General features: G+C 34.4%; 1 protein-coding gene across 1 annotated transcript in view; it reads left to right on the top strand.

Annotated features, from left to right (window-relative positions):
• Nucleotides 1-16,319, top strand: part of LOC121423268 (serine/threonine-protein phosphatase PP1-like) — a 48,187-nt gene that overhangs the window by 15,380 nt on the left and 16,488 nt on the right. The window contains exon 4 of the mRNA XM_041618598.1: nt 7,243-7,331. Within this exon, the coding sequence (XP_041474532.1) occupies nt 7,243-7,331 (89 nt within the window). The remainder of the gene's footprint in view (nt 1-7,242; nt 7,332-16,319) is intronic.

Genomic DNA, 16,319 nt, shown 5'->3' with positions numbered 1-16,319 from the left:
GTACATACCTGCTACCCTCCTTCTTGAGGAATATGATTGTCAGGTCAGACTTGATTTGATTGCCTTTTTTTAATGCACTCTTGGTCATCTAGTCAATGCCTAGGCACATACATGTATGATCATGGTTGTATACATGATGTACCCCCTCCCCCCCCACCACCTCTTTTGAAAAATTCATTAAATTAGATTTTCCATAAAGCAGTATATAAAAGAAAAGGGTGTTTGTGTTATGAACTAGTACTGGTATGTTTGATATCTATAAAACCTGTAGACAGAGTATTAAATGTACAACTTCATGTACATGCAATAACAATGTATGCCAATTAGGTTTGCATGTTATACATGTACATAGCCTTTTGTTCATTTGTTTGTGTATTATCAAGGCAAGTGACTTAAGAAAAAAATCCCAAAAACTCTTGAATACAAAATTGTAGTGGCCATGAAGTTATATAAACATTTGAATGTTTATTTCAATCATTTATGAGAGATGATTTCTTAAAAAAGGCTTTTTCAGGCCTGAAATTGTCAGCGCTTTCCAAGCTTGAGAAGTGGGTCTAATTATATCAAATTTAAGTTATTGGTTCTTATTTTTATGGTCAACCCAACCAAAATAAAGAAGTGTACATGTTTTGTACTTGTTTATGCATAATAATATTCAGTGTAACTCTTTACTTTTCATGTCCTCACATGTTGAATGTTTTCCCCATGGCTTTATATTCACTTTTAAACTAATCTTGAATTGAAATTCATAACTAGGAAGGGGGGGGGCAAAAATTTAACTGCCATCCCTTGTATGTGAGGCAGAAATAACAACATGAAGAAATGAAGATGTGTCAACTCTCTAAAACTGGACATGAAATGAAACAGATTTGCAGTTTGGTCAAACAAACACAAGTTTAAAAAGTGTCCACTCTCTAGACTGAAATGTTGCATTGCCACTTTAAGGTCAGAGGACTCGATGAGTTCAGATGAACACCCTGGACATGCTATAAAATAGAGGACGATCTACTACCAGGGCCTGTTGCATAAAAGTTCCTAGCATGGTAACTTTGCCATCCATTGGTATCCTTCCATGGTAACCCCGATCAACAAGGATTCTATGCAAATGTGGCAGAGTCAGAGTTACAGAGGAGTCAGAGTGACAGAGAAGGCAGAGTTACCGTACAGAAACTTTTATGCAATGGGGCCTGGGAAATGTAATGAAAAATTTCAGGAATTCAGTATAAACTCATCCTTCCTGAAAATTTGTAATTGAATTTGCTTTTGAATCAGCTTTTAAATTCAAGAAACTAGCTTACATTCATTTTAAAATTTAATTAATTTTGCAAAACACTGTGTGTGATATGCCATCAATGAAATGCTAATAATACAAGCACATTTAGGTGGTGAGACTCGTGACAAGGATAATAATGATGTTTGTTTGATTGACCTACAAGCTCATTGCTGTGTATTGTATATGAGTGAGTGCAGTGAGTTAAAAGAGCTACATGTACAATTAAACCACAAGCCCTGCCTATTAAAAAAGAGCACATAGCTCCATTAAACCCTGAAGCCACAAGTGCCATAAAATTGCCACTTGAAAATTTACAGCAATCCTTCAATTTCTTACAATTTTCAAGACAAAAATTGTAACGATGAGGAGAATATAACATGAGATCTTGCTGAGAATCATTCACCACCCCCGCTGCTCACCTCTCACAAGATTTCATTTCATCATATCTAAATGTAGCTGTTGGCTTGGCTCTCTCTGCTAGCTGATAGCATTGCCTCAAAGAGCTACTAAGCTAGGGATGAATTAGGAAGTAATTTGATTTGGAAGGATTGAGGCGTGTGAAGGGGTTAGTGTAATCAAAAGCAGTATTGCGCTGTTTACTTCTATCACACCTTTAATGATTAGTTTCTAGAGCCATGGTTGATTGTCAGAGGTTAGGAAGCTGTAATTACATGTAGGCACTGCCATGTATGTGTATGTGCAAAATGTCTATATCAGATTATTGAAAGACCTTTTTTAGGGGGCATTTTGTTCCTTTTTTGTGGTAGATACAGGTATTGCAAAATGTCATGCCTCATGATGATTTTTTTTTCGGGGGGGGGGGGTGTGCATATTTTTGTGATATTGTGCCTGTACCATTAGTTTTTTTTAAGTTCTAAAAAATTACTTATGCATTTTACAGAAATAATACATCCTTTTGTACATGTATGTGTTACTGAGAGCAGACATTGCTGCACTGATGATGATTTTGACTGAATTATCTTCTAATGAATAGTGCATATTATCAGGGTAAGATATGAACCTATTAATATCATGTAGTGTAGTGCAGTACCAAGAAATTAATCTGATGCTGTGTACTGCATGGTACTTTGCATTAAATTGAAAACTTCTAGTCACCCTCGACTCCTTGTGCAACACCTCCTATTTCACATACTACACCCCCCCACACACACACTCTCTCTCTAGGTACATGAACATATAAAACATGTACAAAAGTTTCCCAGTTGTCCCAGATTCCAAAGAGTTTTGCAGTAAATGCTGGTTGAAGATAACTGAACAGTCTTCAGGGGGCTGTGTCACAAAGATGCTCAGGAGACACAGCTATTCAGGGAAAATTACACTGGGGGTGGGGGCGATTTTGATCTCAAAATGATCAAAAGAGCCCCCCCCCTATTTTCCGTTTGCTGCAATGTTAAAGCTTATCTAATGTTGCAAATTTTAATAGACAAAATGTTTGTAAATAGTAGGCTCCACAAATAATTAAAAAATTCTTGCAGGTATGACACATTAATCAGATTATACTGTGAATGTGTAAAAAAAATAAAATATATATACATGTACATCAACTATTTGTGAAAACAGCTGCCTAGTGTATAGTTTTTACATGAAATTTCTCAATTTTTTCCCAATGAGTATTTAATTATAAATCTGATTTGTCCTGATTTTAAAGGCCAAGAATATACTTTTCTGTGTAGCTTTAACAGTTTAATGTTCATGCCCCTTTATTAAGATATTAAAAATACATATTTGATCGAGACGTGATTTCTATCGGCTGTCAAATGTTGATGAGTGGTTGACTGTACTGATATGCACAAAGCACCTGCCAAAGTGAGTTTCTGAGATATTAACTGATCTGTATACAAAGCTCAAAGAGAGTAGCAGGCTCTGTGAGTACACATTCACATAGTACTGTATATGTACATGCCTGTATGCATGATATACATTGTAGCAACAGAGATACTGTGCATACGATTGAGCTTGGGGCCAAGAGGGAGCTCTCCATCACAAGAATTATCAAATTCACAGAGAAATGCAATCTACACGACAGGTGTGTATTGATATTTTCTGCCTTGTGGAGAGACACATACTGACAAGAATACACCATTTCTCTCTTATCACAAATGAAAAATAGATCATTTCAATTACATTGATAATAATTATCAGAGATACGCAAGTACAACTCTTTTAACAGTAAGCTGCAATTGTTAAAGGTATGCCTATATATGTGCTCTCCAAATACGTCTGAAATTGTTGACTAGTGTGTATTACCAGTGGAAAGAAAAAGCTAGCTGAAGGAAATTCAAAATCAACCATAGAAAGTATTGAAAAAGAGGTAGTGTGTATTTTATTTTGTGCATAAAACTTAGCAGTAATAAATGTGTAAAAATCAAAGTTCTTTTATTTCTACATGTTTCATACAGTAATATATCATAGATGCATATCAATTATGATTGTTAATGTTTATTTCATTTTATTTCTTTATTTATTTCCACTCATGGGTGGAACACCCTTTTCAGCTATTAAAAGCTGTTCTTCGGAAGTAGTCCACAATGAAAGTAGGCCTACACATTAAAAAAAGCAATTAAATGCATATACATAAACCCCTCAAAAAAAGTTTTGCAACTCAATTTTGGGGGATGATATCTTTTTTGGTTAATGAAGTATAAAAGATGAAACTAGTATCAGTAAAAAGCTGAATTATTCTTCTTTACAATGACATGCCATTTGCTGTGATTATGTAATCATGAAATAGGCAGTCACCCTAAACAGTGAGAAAACTCAGAAGTAAAATGTTGCAAAATGCATTGATTTCTAAGAAGAGTCTCCATTTCTATAGAATTTCCACCATGCAAATCATGCAGGTGACAGCGAATGCACTCAGTCCATCGTCGAAACAATTGGAAATTAGCTATTGGAAACGACTCATTTTGCAACATTTCATTTTAAAGATCCAGACCGGACCCAAAAATGAAACCGACAAATTATATACCAATAGAAAGCTTATAAGCTACTAAATACAGCAAGGTATGCTTTATGCATTTTCACCGCTTCCCAGCTGAGTATTTTGCTTAAGAATATTCCATTTATCAGGCTTCGAACCCCGTTTAGAAAATAGGCTCTATTGTGCTTTTCACCTGCCTCGAGACTGTGACGTCACGTTGTGTAAGAAGCGTCGTGATTCCATATGATTGTACACAGAAAAACTGGGTGATTTTTTTGCTTTCCAGATAACGCATTTCATTCTCTTCACTTCTATCATAGAGGGATATCACATATATTTTTTCCCACAAGCTTGAATTTATGAAATCTACAGTTTTGAACTAGTTTTTGCCATATTTTATTTCCTGCTTATTTGTCGCAGATTTCAATTCTATCTGCATTTAGATTATGTATAACAACTTTTCCTGACATAGCAATTTAGGCCCAATAAGAGCCAAACAAAGAAATCACAAAAAAGGTAGTGAATAGTTGTAGGTTTACAACAATTTGAACAGAGAATAATTTTGAGTGCCATTTTCATCTAAAAACGAAAAAAAAAATGGATTCATAACATGGAAATGGAAGAAAATACCCAATGCTTTTGTACACAAACCTATGGAATCACAACCTTCAGACACAACGTGACGTCATCATTTCCAGGCGACGTGGGGGTGCTCAATCAAAGCGTAATTTGAAGGAGCAGTTTCTTTGATTTTCATTTAAAATTTTTAACTATTGGAAGGAGATATATGTAATATTTTTGGTATATTTGCATTGTATAAGTCATTGCCTTTATTTTGATATATGATTGTTTTTACACCGGTCAGGGTCTTTAACATTGCTGCGTATTGTCATGTCTGTGTATTTCATGATAACAGTAGCTTTACAAATGACACATGATTGTAAAGAAGAATAATCATGCTTTCTAAAGATATCACTTTTACACATGATGATGGCACATTAAGAAATTTATTAGCACTCAAACTTGCAGTTTGAGTTGCAGAACTCAAACATGACATGGCAACGAATTTTGCAACATTTCATTTTTTTACATTGCTGCATATTTATCATGTCTGTGTATTTCATGATAATACTAGCATTACAAATGACACATGATCGTAAAGAAGAATAATCATACTTTCCAATGATACCACTTTTACATATGATGATGGCACACTAAGAAATTTATTAGCACTCAAACTTGAGTTGCAGAACTTTTTTTGAGGGGTTTATTATAAACAAAGTTACATTAAAACAAAAAGTAGTGCGAAATGAAATGTCATTTTAGATGCATCAGTATCAGTTACATGTTCTGCCAACCTTCATTGATTCCCCTCTATGTGCAATGTAATTCTCCCCACCCACATCTTCCCCTCCCCCTCCCTTTTCCTTCATTTATACCCACCTTTATCCAACATCTCCTCGCACACTACTTGTATTACTAAATGCAGTAGCTCACTCTTGAGGCTAGCCTGGAGTCGCTGTGTGTGACCCCCTTCAGTACTTTCAATTGGTAAACACTGTCTGTAGCCTCCCACCATACCATACGTTTGGGGAATGTTCTGGAGGAAAGATAGCTTCTTCTATATTTAGCTTTGGGGAGATTATGTTTACTCTCTGTGGGTGAACGAGTATCTTTGTTTAAGGTACATGTATATGCCCAGGATTGGGTATTGAGGATATCATTTCAAGGTGCCATTCATTTCAGTTACCGTATGAAATTGTACACCGTTTAATACATCAGCAATGTAAAACCCACCAATAATGTACAAAGATTTAACTTGTTTTACCCAAAATATTTATTATTTCCCTACTTCCTATTGTAAAAAGACAAACGAAAATTGATTAACTGTAGTACATGTAATGTATACATTCATACCTGAATTACAATGGAATTACATGAATATTCTCATAGGCATTTTTATGCATTCTCATTTGCATTAATATTACATTTCCTATGGGAAGTATAAAAACTTTAAACTCTCTTCAGTCACATGCAATACTGTATGAGCAATAAAATATAAAAGAATGTGGGATACATGTGCAAAGAATGTGAGATACACAATATTACAAGTTTTATTGTATTTTTCCTATCTAAAATGCTTTTTTTTATAAAACAAGATTAATGTTTTTCCAGTGTTGATGAATTGCATAAAAGGTTTTCAATTATTGATGACAAAACATTTCTTAGAAAATGTACTATTAAGAGTAGGCTTGGCTCAGTCTCTCTCCCTGTTATATATCATATTAAGTACCAGTTACAGCTTTTGAGATAATACCATCTCAATTTCCATTTCAATTTGCATGGAAATTGCTTTCATGGGCTACACATCTGTGAACATTTGTTATGTACATTAAATTCATTGGACTATGATCCTGATTGATTAGTGTACTGAGGCCATTTATCTCAACTGAATTGCTTGGCTGCATACTTGTATTCAGACGTTTTGCATTATAAAGAGAAGTAAACTTGACTTATAAAATTACATATTTGACTACAATATTTAACTTGCAGGCACATGATGCACAAGGCTTGTATTGGAAATTAGAATCAATTTATAGTTGCAAAAAATCTGATTTGCTAAAAAGAAAAACATATTAAGTAACTCTCAGTTTCCAATTTAAGTATCCATTTTGTTATATCAACTGTATTTACATGTATACAACTTGGGGGAGGGGGGGGGGGGATTTCCAAATAATTTATGCAGCATTTATTAAGCTTATTAGTATTTACATGTGTGAGTCATAATTCAAATTTTGTCTTTTCAAAGTCAATAACGGGAGGAATACAGTTCAAGGCATGCAAGATTAAGAACATGAAAAAATAGAAATATTTACATGTAGCTTCAATTTTATAGTTTACTCAAATGTACACTACAGTACATGACTGTGATCTATATAAATAACCTTGCATTAGACAATGGACAAAATTTATCATTTACGATGCTGTAATCTTTCAAATTTTGTTTTTTTTTTTATGTTTCTTTCAGAATATATGGTTTTTATGATGAATGCAAACGACGGTACAATATCAAGCTATGGAAGACTTTTACAGACTGCTTCAACTGCCTACCAATAGGTAAGATCAACATTCATCTTAGGATAGCTCTAGCAAGGCATATGCAGTAATTTTTTCTGGTTTGGACTTGAGAGCTCACAGGGGGTGAGTGCATGATGATGATGACAGCCTTCTGTACTTGGTCACATCTTTATTCACATGCACCTGCAAGCCTGCATGATATGTAAAACAATGCTTTAACTAAATCAATTATGGGTAGTATGCAATATTATAAGTGTATGAAAAGAAAATGAAATTTTACTCCTTTTTAAATGAAGCCTATAACCCAATCAAGCAAAAATTCTGAATTAATTTCAATGTTTTTCTTCTGTGTTTCGTTGTCTATTTATGTCCCTATCAAACAAAGTTTGGAGGGAGTATAATGGCACTTTTCTGAACAACAAATCAAAACTTAATTTTTCAGATGATAGGTGTATTTTTTATTATAAAATCATTTTATTCATTCATTTTCATATCAATTTTTCAACAAGGATACAACATACACAAACTCTATTATGTTGCATGGAATATACGTTACCAAAGGAAATAACCCTATCAAGGTATTGACATTTCATCTTGCCAATTCGGTAACAATCAGGTGACAATATTTATTCATGTACTGTAGTATTGTTCAAATATGATACTATGGGTAACATTGATTCTCTCACAGACCACCGTGCAATGTTAGCATGCATTGGCTCTCCTATGCAAATATTTATACAATTATTAGCATTCCAATTGCAAGAGTGTGATTTTCATGCAAAAATCTGCAATATCTGATCAATGTGCTAAAAGAGAAGAGCCAATTATTCTTCAACAAAAACTGGAATGCTAATGAGATGAGCTCTGTACTGGAGAAGGACAAGATTGCATTGTGATGTCTTGATTATTGACATCGATCACAATTGACGTGAATTGCCATTTACTTCATCTTCAGTAATTAAATTGAATATTGGACAGAGCTGAAGGACATAATAGCCAAAAGGAAGCACTACGCGTATGCTAATAATATTGACCTTGATCATGGAAAAGGGTATCTATTAGAAACAATCATAATGATAAAGTTTAACCTAGTACTTTAGTAGTGTTAATGTACAGTATGTATGCACAAAATACATGTACACTGTAGATCATGACTATTGGAATATCTGCATGTGTGCATGGTGGAATAGCAAATCCCATCCCATCTGTTTGTGATTTTTTGCATGGTCATCCCTCTTCCCTCCCCCTACTTTCAAAACCGTTCTGTGAATCCAGTGTATGAATACATGAACCTCCTCCCCTTCATTAAATTTTTCCCACCACACTTTTTGTGGGACTGATATATACTGATTTAGAATGCTTGATACAAATTAAGCCTTCAACTACAGAAGTTACCTTGTAAAATGTACACTGTATGTTGCTCACTCTCTGTAGCGTTTACAGATGCAGTCTGTAGGCACAGACCCTGGTTTAAACAACAAGAGGGTCTTAACACAAGACTAGCTCAAATAAACTTTGTTGTTTCTATTTCAGGCCTTGTGTACACAAGGCAATATAGGCTTTGCATTCAAACCCCAACTCTAGTGAAGGGTTTGCACAGCAAACTAATGCAGATGTAGAGTGTATATCATTATGAACTGAAACAAAGTTATGTGAAAGATATACAGATAAAGTACTGCCCTGCTTTTAACAATTGAAGTATGCTTTAACTGGATGATTTTATTTCATGATTGTAAACATCAATAAACTTCCTGTATTACATCTTCATTAGATATGAACCAACTGGCAGAAAAAAAACAAGCATTTGTTACAATATAGATTATCTACACTGTTCAGGCTAGTGTACTAGAGGTTGTGATAGAAATTTATTTGAATTTCTATATATAATACAGACTCGTGTGGAATAAATTTTCAAACGAAATGTCAAAGATTATACATGTATATGTAGGAAGCATGTACATGTAATTATGACATCTGTATTTACATGTACATTTAACATATATGATGGATTATCCTTTAATAGTCATTTGTGCATTGGGTGCTAGTAGATATTAGTAGACATGATAAATACTTTCAATTCATGAAATATACATATATGTATAGTGATATGTGAAACATGAAGAGATTTATTGTAAACACTAAGAACTTGAATATACATAGTACGTAATTGAATTGTATTGAGTAAAATAAAATTGAGCACTAACAGGTATTAATAAGAGCAAAGAATGCAGGATGGAGGAAAATGAAAAGATGAGAATATGAATTTCTTATTTCATGCTAAATACATTATTTTTGTTACATTCTGCATGACATACATGCTCATTAAATCAGACATGTTATAAAACGATGAGTACAACTTGCGTCGATGTAACTTCAATGATACTGTATATATACATGCATATTCCAGACTTTGTTGTATAGAGGAGAAACACATGCATACAAGTACATGTGCATGGTAAATAACTTAACTTTTCTGATTTATCTCCAAGATGTAAGCCCAGGGTAGATTAATTAATACTCACTGAATTACATTGTACCTTTCATAATGGAGATAATGCCATAGTATATCACCGTGATGAACATGTGTGTTTTAGATATCATACTGATTTCAAATCAGGAAATTTTGATAGCATTGCTTTTTTTGTGTCTTTCTATTGTGGGGGTTTGTTTCGCATGCATAGCAGAGCAAGACTATAGGCGCCGCTTTTTCGACAGTGCCAGGGGCATCAACATCAAATCTTAACCAAAAGGTTAAGTTTTTGAAATGTCATCATAACTAAGAAAGTATAGAAACCTAGTTCATGAAAGTTGTAGATAAGAATAATGAAGTAAATCCTGCCCGAGTTTCAGGTCACATGTTTTAAGGTCAAAGTTTATTTAGGATCAACAAACTTTGATCATGTAAATGTATTACTGCACACATGCGTTACCAAATTATTTCCAAACACCCCTTAAACGAGTTTTTCTCTGTGTACAAAATAACCCCCTAAACAAATTTTCACTGGCTTCATTTACACATTTTGGCTCCTAAACAAGTTGTCGCCAGAATATGACCCCTAAATAAAGCCTTTAATAGAAAAAAAAACCTAAATAACTTTGATCCCGCAATTGATAATTGACCAATCTTTCAAAATCACCCTTTTAAAAAAAAAATGGTGTTTTTGATACCCTCAATGAGTCCACTTCCAAAACTGAAAAAACACCTCTTTTAATGCATTTTTTTCACAAATGTGTACAGCAATATATTTGACTGCCCCCCCCCCCCAGGTTAATGTACTTCCTCCACTATTGGAGATTCTTGCAGATATACTTGAAATATCACTGAACAGGGTCAGCAAGTTCTATATAAGTAGCAGAACAATCATGGTAATACACTGGAATATCGAGTAAAAACACCAAACCCTGAGCAGTACAGTAATGAATGAGCACTAAGAAACAGGAGGCCACCAGTAATTCAATTCCATGACCAAGATATATTTTCCAGCAGATATATTCACTCCTTTGCTGAAAGAGGTCAACCTGGCCAATATCCATAACAGATCGGATCCTTACACCCTCTCATAAGAAAGAGCCAATAATGTTATCACCTGCTTTCTTGTCCATCCAGCGGTCAAGATTGATTCCTTATTTTGTAAAGGTTGGGAGGTCATTTCAGCAAAATATTTTGGTAATGCCCTTTTTAGAGAGTTTCATACAGATTAAACTGTGTAGGATCAATGTCTGATAATATTTTTATGACAATGTGTTCATATTTTTTTATGCCAATGTGTTCTTGTTTGTCTTTTGATGAGATCATTGCCTTTATTCAACCCAAGGCATTGATGAATAAAACAGTGACATAAAGTGAGACTTTTTTTTCCTGAGGAGGGGGGAGGAGGGGGGTGTGGATTGTGAGATAAATTCAACAGGGGAGTATGAAATATAAAGGGAAAAGTTAAACAACAGAATGAGAGACAGGAAATAACAAAATAACATGCAGAGATAGACTGACAGACAGACACAGTCAGTGAATGATAGTAGTAGGCTTCAATATGGAGATAGAAAGCGAGAAAAGACCTTAAAACCGGTGTAAATGTAGGATATGTTTATAGCAGAGGAGGAATATGTAATGAGTTATTGATTTAGAAATATGAGAGGTTGTAGAAAAATAGTGTCAACAGGAATATCCCACCCTTAGTGAAGCTTATGTAAACATGGAAAATCATTTACATTTTACAAAATTATATAGTTCGACATTTACTTTTTTCAATTCTCTTTCAAAATTTGCAAGTATAGTTGCATACATTTGTAATTTGTAATGAAATGTCATAGTACAAATATGCCTTACATGTTAAAAATAAAGTATGAACGAAATTGTTGAATTTTTTTAAATGAAAGATTTTGTAAACAATCTAGGTATTTTTCTCTCTCTTTGTCTCTCTTGCCCTCAATTTCTCCATATTGATTCCCTTGGTCAATTTTTTTTCCTGGCATCACCTTTTCGTTCTAAAGTATCTTGTTATGAATTATTATCCCTATCAGAGCAATACATTTTAACTTTGTACATATTTAATGTTGTAAAGTGACTCTGGTCTCTCTTGTGATATTTCACACAACCCGTTTTAAGTTACAGGTTGCCACAGTGATGTACTGCATGTGTATAGAGCTAGGTGTGTACAGTATACTAGCGCATCCTGAGGGACTCGTGAATGCTAAGAGATATTGCTACCTTCTAAAAGGGTTTCATCAACTTTATGTGATTCTGCTATTCCCTTGCGGAATATTAGCTTTTGTAACACATATGAGTGGGTGGATTAGATTGGGATTACTCGTACATGCCTTTTATTAGTGTTTAACTGATAGAGTATCCAATACCAATAGCTTTTAACTATTTAGCAACCTAGGTCTTTCATGGACTGTAGAAAAAAATTAATGCAACATTCTGTTTATATTGTTTTATTTGGTTTACAATTAGGATTGAGAGAGATTTTTTTTTTTTGGGGGGGGGGGTGCGGGATGGGTATATGTTTTTTTATACAAAGTGTTATGAAAGGAACAAGACCATTCAGATTCCTATGATATGCAGATTGAGAATAGATGGTATTACATGTAGTTGTCCAAAATGCAACATGAAATATCCCATAAGGACATTTAGAACTTCACAAATAAACAGTAATGATCTTACATAATTACCGAGGTCTGTATTTTCAAAAGACATTTCAATTGTACTATGGTACAAAATCATGGAGTAAGCAGATTTTTTAACATAACTACGCTTATTTCATTGCGCACACAAAGTTAAATCCAATTATTAATGCCAGCTTTTGGCAAAGTACGATTAAAATGAAGTGCATTAATGAAATATAAGTGCATAGTCAATGGTTTTGTACCATGGCACAATTGAAACTTCTTTTGAAAATAGGGGCCTAAAAGTTTTGCACTAAAATGTTTTGCCCCCCCCTGCAACTAGGAGTACATGTAAATTTAAAGTAATTATGTCTCAATGGTACAACTCTGACTTGTTCCTTTTTTTATCTCCTGTCATGTAAAATTGCTTTACTTAATTATATAATATGATATACATGTAATATAATTTAATTTAATATAATGTAATGTAATACAATATAGGATTTGTACATGTATATCGCACACAACAGTGTTGTAGTCAAGGCTCAAACCTCCAAGGCCAAGGCTTTAATACCCAAGGCCAAGGCTTCAATAACCAAGGCTGAGGCCAAGGCATGGAAACCCAAGGCCAAGGCCAAGGCCTGAAAACCTCAAGGCCAAGGCCAAGGCCAAGGCATTTCAATTGTACAATATATGGGGAAAAAATAGACAACAATGCTTAGGCGGCATACATGACACGCATGACCAAATGTATAAAAGGTGTGAGCGAGCAAAATTTTTGAACCTTGTACATATAAAAACGAAAATAATTTCATAATAGATCATGTAGATTTAGACATAAAAATTATTGTTCTATGCGATTCACATTGCAATAATTATTATTACCAAGGTGATCTGATCCTCGCATGCCCATTCTCAACATATGTCTTTCTCCTCTACCTGGTACAGGGGAAGCAGAATGTATTTTTTTTGGGGGGGGGAGGTCAAAGCCAAAAATGCATTTACAAAGTCAAAATGAGAATTTTGGTGCAGTTCAGCAAAGCTTTTTAAGTGATTTCTAATTGATAAGACAGATATTTTGATTTAGGCTTTAATTTCCCGCTATAGAAAGCATAGCGAGAAAGTGGTTTTAAAAAAAGATCAATTTTGAAGTTGTAAAACTTGTTTGGGTCAATTATGGTGCTAATCACTGTTAAAAGGGCATCCTTGCGAGATGTTGTAATAAGATGTAAGAAGAAATGAAATTTAAATATTTCGAGCTGTTTTTGTAATCATGAAAAAGGTGTGCATCTTACTAAACAAATTAACGCGAGCACAAACACAAGCTGAAATTTTTACTGACCACAAAAGGAAGCTGTTCTGGACTGCTTTTAGTGACTCATAGATAGGATACATAACTCACCAATCAAATAATGCGAGCGCAAAGCGCGAGCTCAAAAATTTGTAATATTCCGACCTAATAACTACATGTAGACATTCTAAGCATTTTTTGTGTAAATTGAATGCGAACCTTACTTAACAATAATTTATGCAAGCACAATCCAAAAATTTGTTGATTTTGAAACCTAAAATTTTGCTCTGTATGCCATACTTGGTCCCTCAAATTTTTTTTGGCTCATCATGCCATTGATGCCATAGCCCATTTGGAAATGACGAAATTGAAGTTTGTGTTCAAGTTTACCGAATCTTTCCAGAATATCATTAAGACTTAAAACATTCTCGTTGGTCAAAGAAAATAATACAAGGAAAACCTAATGGAATAGAAATCAACCTTGTTATCATTCTTTAGAGTAAGCTATTTTTAAAGTATGAAAATTGTTGTCAAAATTGCAGTCAGATCTGTCAGAATTATTCCTGTCATAAAATCACTATAATCAGTGGCGTAACGTGGGTCACGGCATTGGGGGGCACCAGCAAAAACTTGGAACTGCCTAGTGAGCTCGCGAAGCGCGCCCAGTTGCCAGGTATACTGACCTAATAGAGATATTTTTATAAGGACAGTGCCAATAAACGGACATGTATCTCACTAGTCAAATAATGCGAGCGCGAAGCGCGAGCTTAAAATTTTTGATATTCAAACCTAAAAAGGGACATTACAATCAATCTTTTGTAATTATGATACGTACCTGTCTCGCTAAATAATGCGAGCGCGAAGCGCGAACTGAAATTTTTGTAAATATTGACCCCAAACAGGAAGATTTTAAGGACTATATTTTAGGAATCTCTTATCTATTAAGATTATACACATCCCACCGGTCATTTAATGGGAGTGCCAATAAGCGCTTGCTGATTTTGTTAGAATTACATTACTTGTAATCATGATTAACATACCCATCTCACTAATCAAATTATGCGAGCGCGAAGCACGAGCTGAAAATTTAGGAAATTCAGACCTGAAGAGGGGCATTTTAAGGCTTGTTTGTAGGAATTCAAGAAGACCTTATGTAGTTCACTAACCAAATAATGCGAGCGCGAAGCGCGAGCTGAAAATTTTTGATATTCAAATCAGAAAACAGAAAAAGGGACATTTTAAGGACTCATTCTAGGAACTGATGGAGAGCAAACATCTTTCACCAATCCACTACTGCGAACGTAAGCACGGACAGGAAATGTTTTATATTAAGACCTTAAAATGGGACAATCACTTAAAGTATTCATGAAAAAGAAGCATACTATTGTAAATGTAAAAGAATAACTCGAAGTGCGAGGAAATATATTTGGTAGTTTGGTGTATATTGACTTGAAAACGGGAGGTTTTAGTATAACAGGATTATATATCTCGGTAAACAGATAATGGGAGAACCAGGAACAATGAAGACATATATGCCCGGAGCCAATTATGTTTCATTTATATGAAAAAAATGTTTCTTGTGTAATGTAACATAACATAATTATAACATTATAATGAACATTAATGTCTTCTTTCCCACTACGTTTCTCTTCCTTTCTCCCTCTTTTCCTCCTTTTTTAGTCAGCCGATTGGGGGGGCACGTGCCCCCATGCCCCCCTCCCCTGTAGTTACGCCACTGACTATAATCCTTATCATAATCCTTATCATAATTATTATCATTATTATTGATATTGTCATTATCCTTATTAGTCATGATTACATCATATTACCAATAAATAATATTAATTTTCATCACTTCTCTTTGTTACATAATTATGTGATGATAATTGCAATTGATGGCACTGCTAAGTACACTTACTGCTTCTGCTGACTGGTAGTATTTAGTGTCATTAGATATACAGAACAATTGAAACATTTATAATTACTTTTATAAAACAAATGAAAGTACAAAATACAAAATGCCTTGAAAAAGCCTTGAAAATGCCTTGAAAATGCCTTGAAATTTCAAGGCTCAAAATCCTCAAGGCCAAGGCCAAGGCCCTCTCAAGGCCAAGGCTTGAATGTTCAAGGCCAAGGCTTTGAAAAAATAGGCCTTAAGGCGCCTTAAGGCCAAGGCCGAGCATCAAGGCACTACAACACTGGCACACATCCACCTTGCTAGGTGCCCAAGGCGCTCCTATATTAACCCGGCTAAGCTAGTCTACCGATTCTGATGTGCACAGCATTTTGAGAAATGACTTACTGCCGGTACCATTTACCTCACCTTGGTCAGTCACCTCACCTTATCAGTCAACCTTAATACATTTCCTGACATCTTTACTGCACTTTGACAAATATAAAGAAATTCATTTTAAGAAATGTTGCTATTTTACTAAAAAATACCCTCAAATGTATAACTTAAGGGAGTTAAAGTTTATTAGACCCATAAATCACTAGAGGCAAATCACTCTTTATTTTAATGTTATAAAGAATTAGATCAAATACAGTAGAATAGAGGATGGTGTTAATCACCAGAATATAGAGCTAAAAAGATGTATATACATTAAATTTCAGTAATAATCAGGGGCCGC

The sequence above is a fragment of the Lytechinus variegatus genome, chromosome 10 (assembly GCF_018143015.1).
Source record: "Lytechinus variegatus isolate NC3 chromosome 10, Lvar_3.0, whole genome shotgun sequence".
NCBI classification, from domain to species: Eukaryota; Metazoa; Echinodermata; class Echinoidea; order Temnopleuroida; family Toxopneustidae; genus Lytechinus; species Lytechinus variegatus.
The sequence above is the reverse complement of the archived record's forward strand: the minus strand, read 5'-3'. Positions and strand labels throughout refer to the sequence as shown.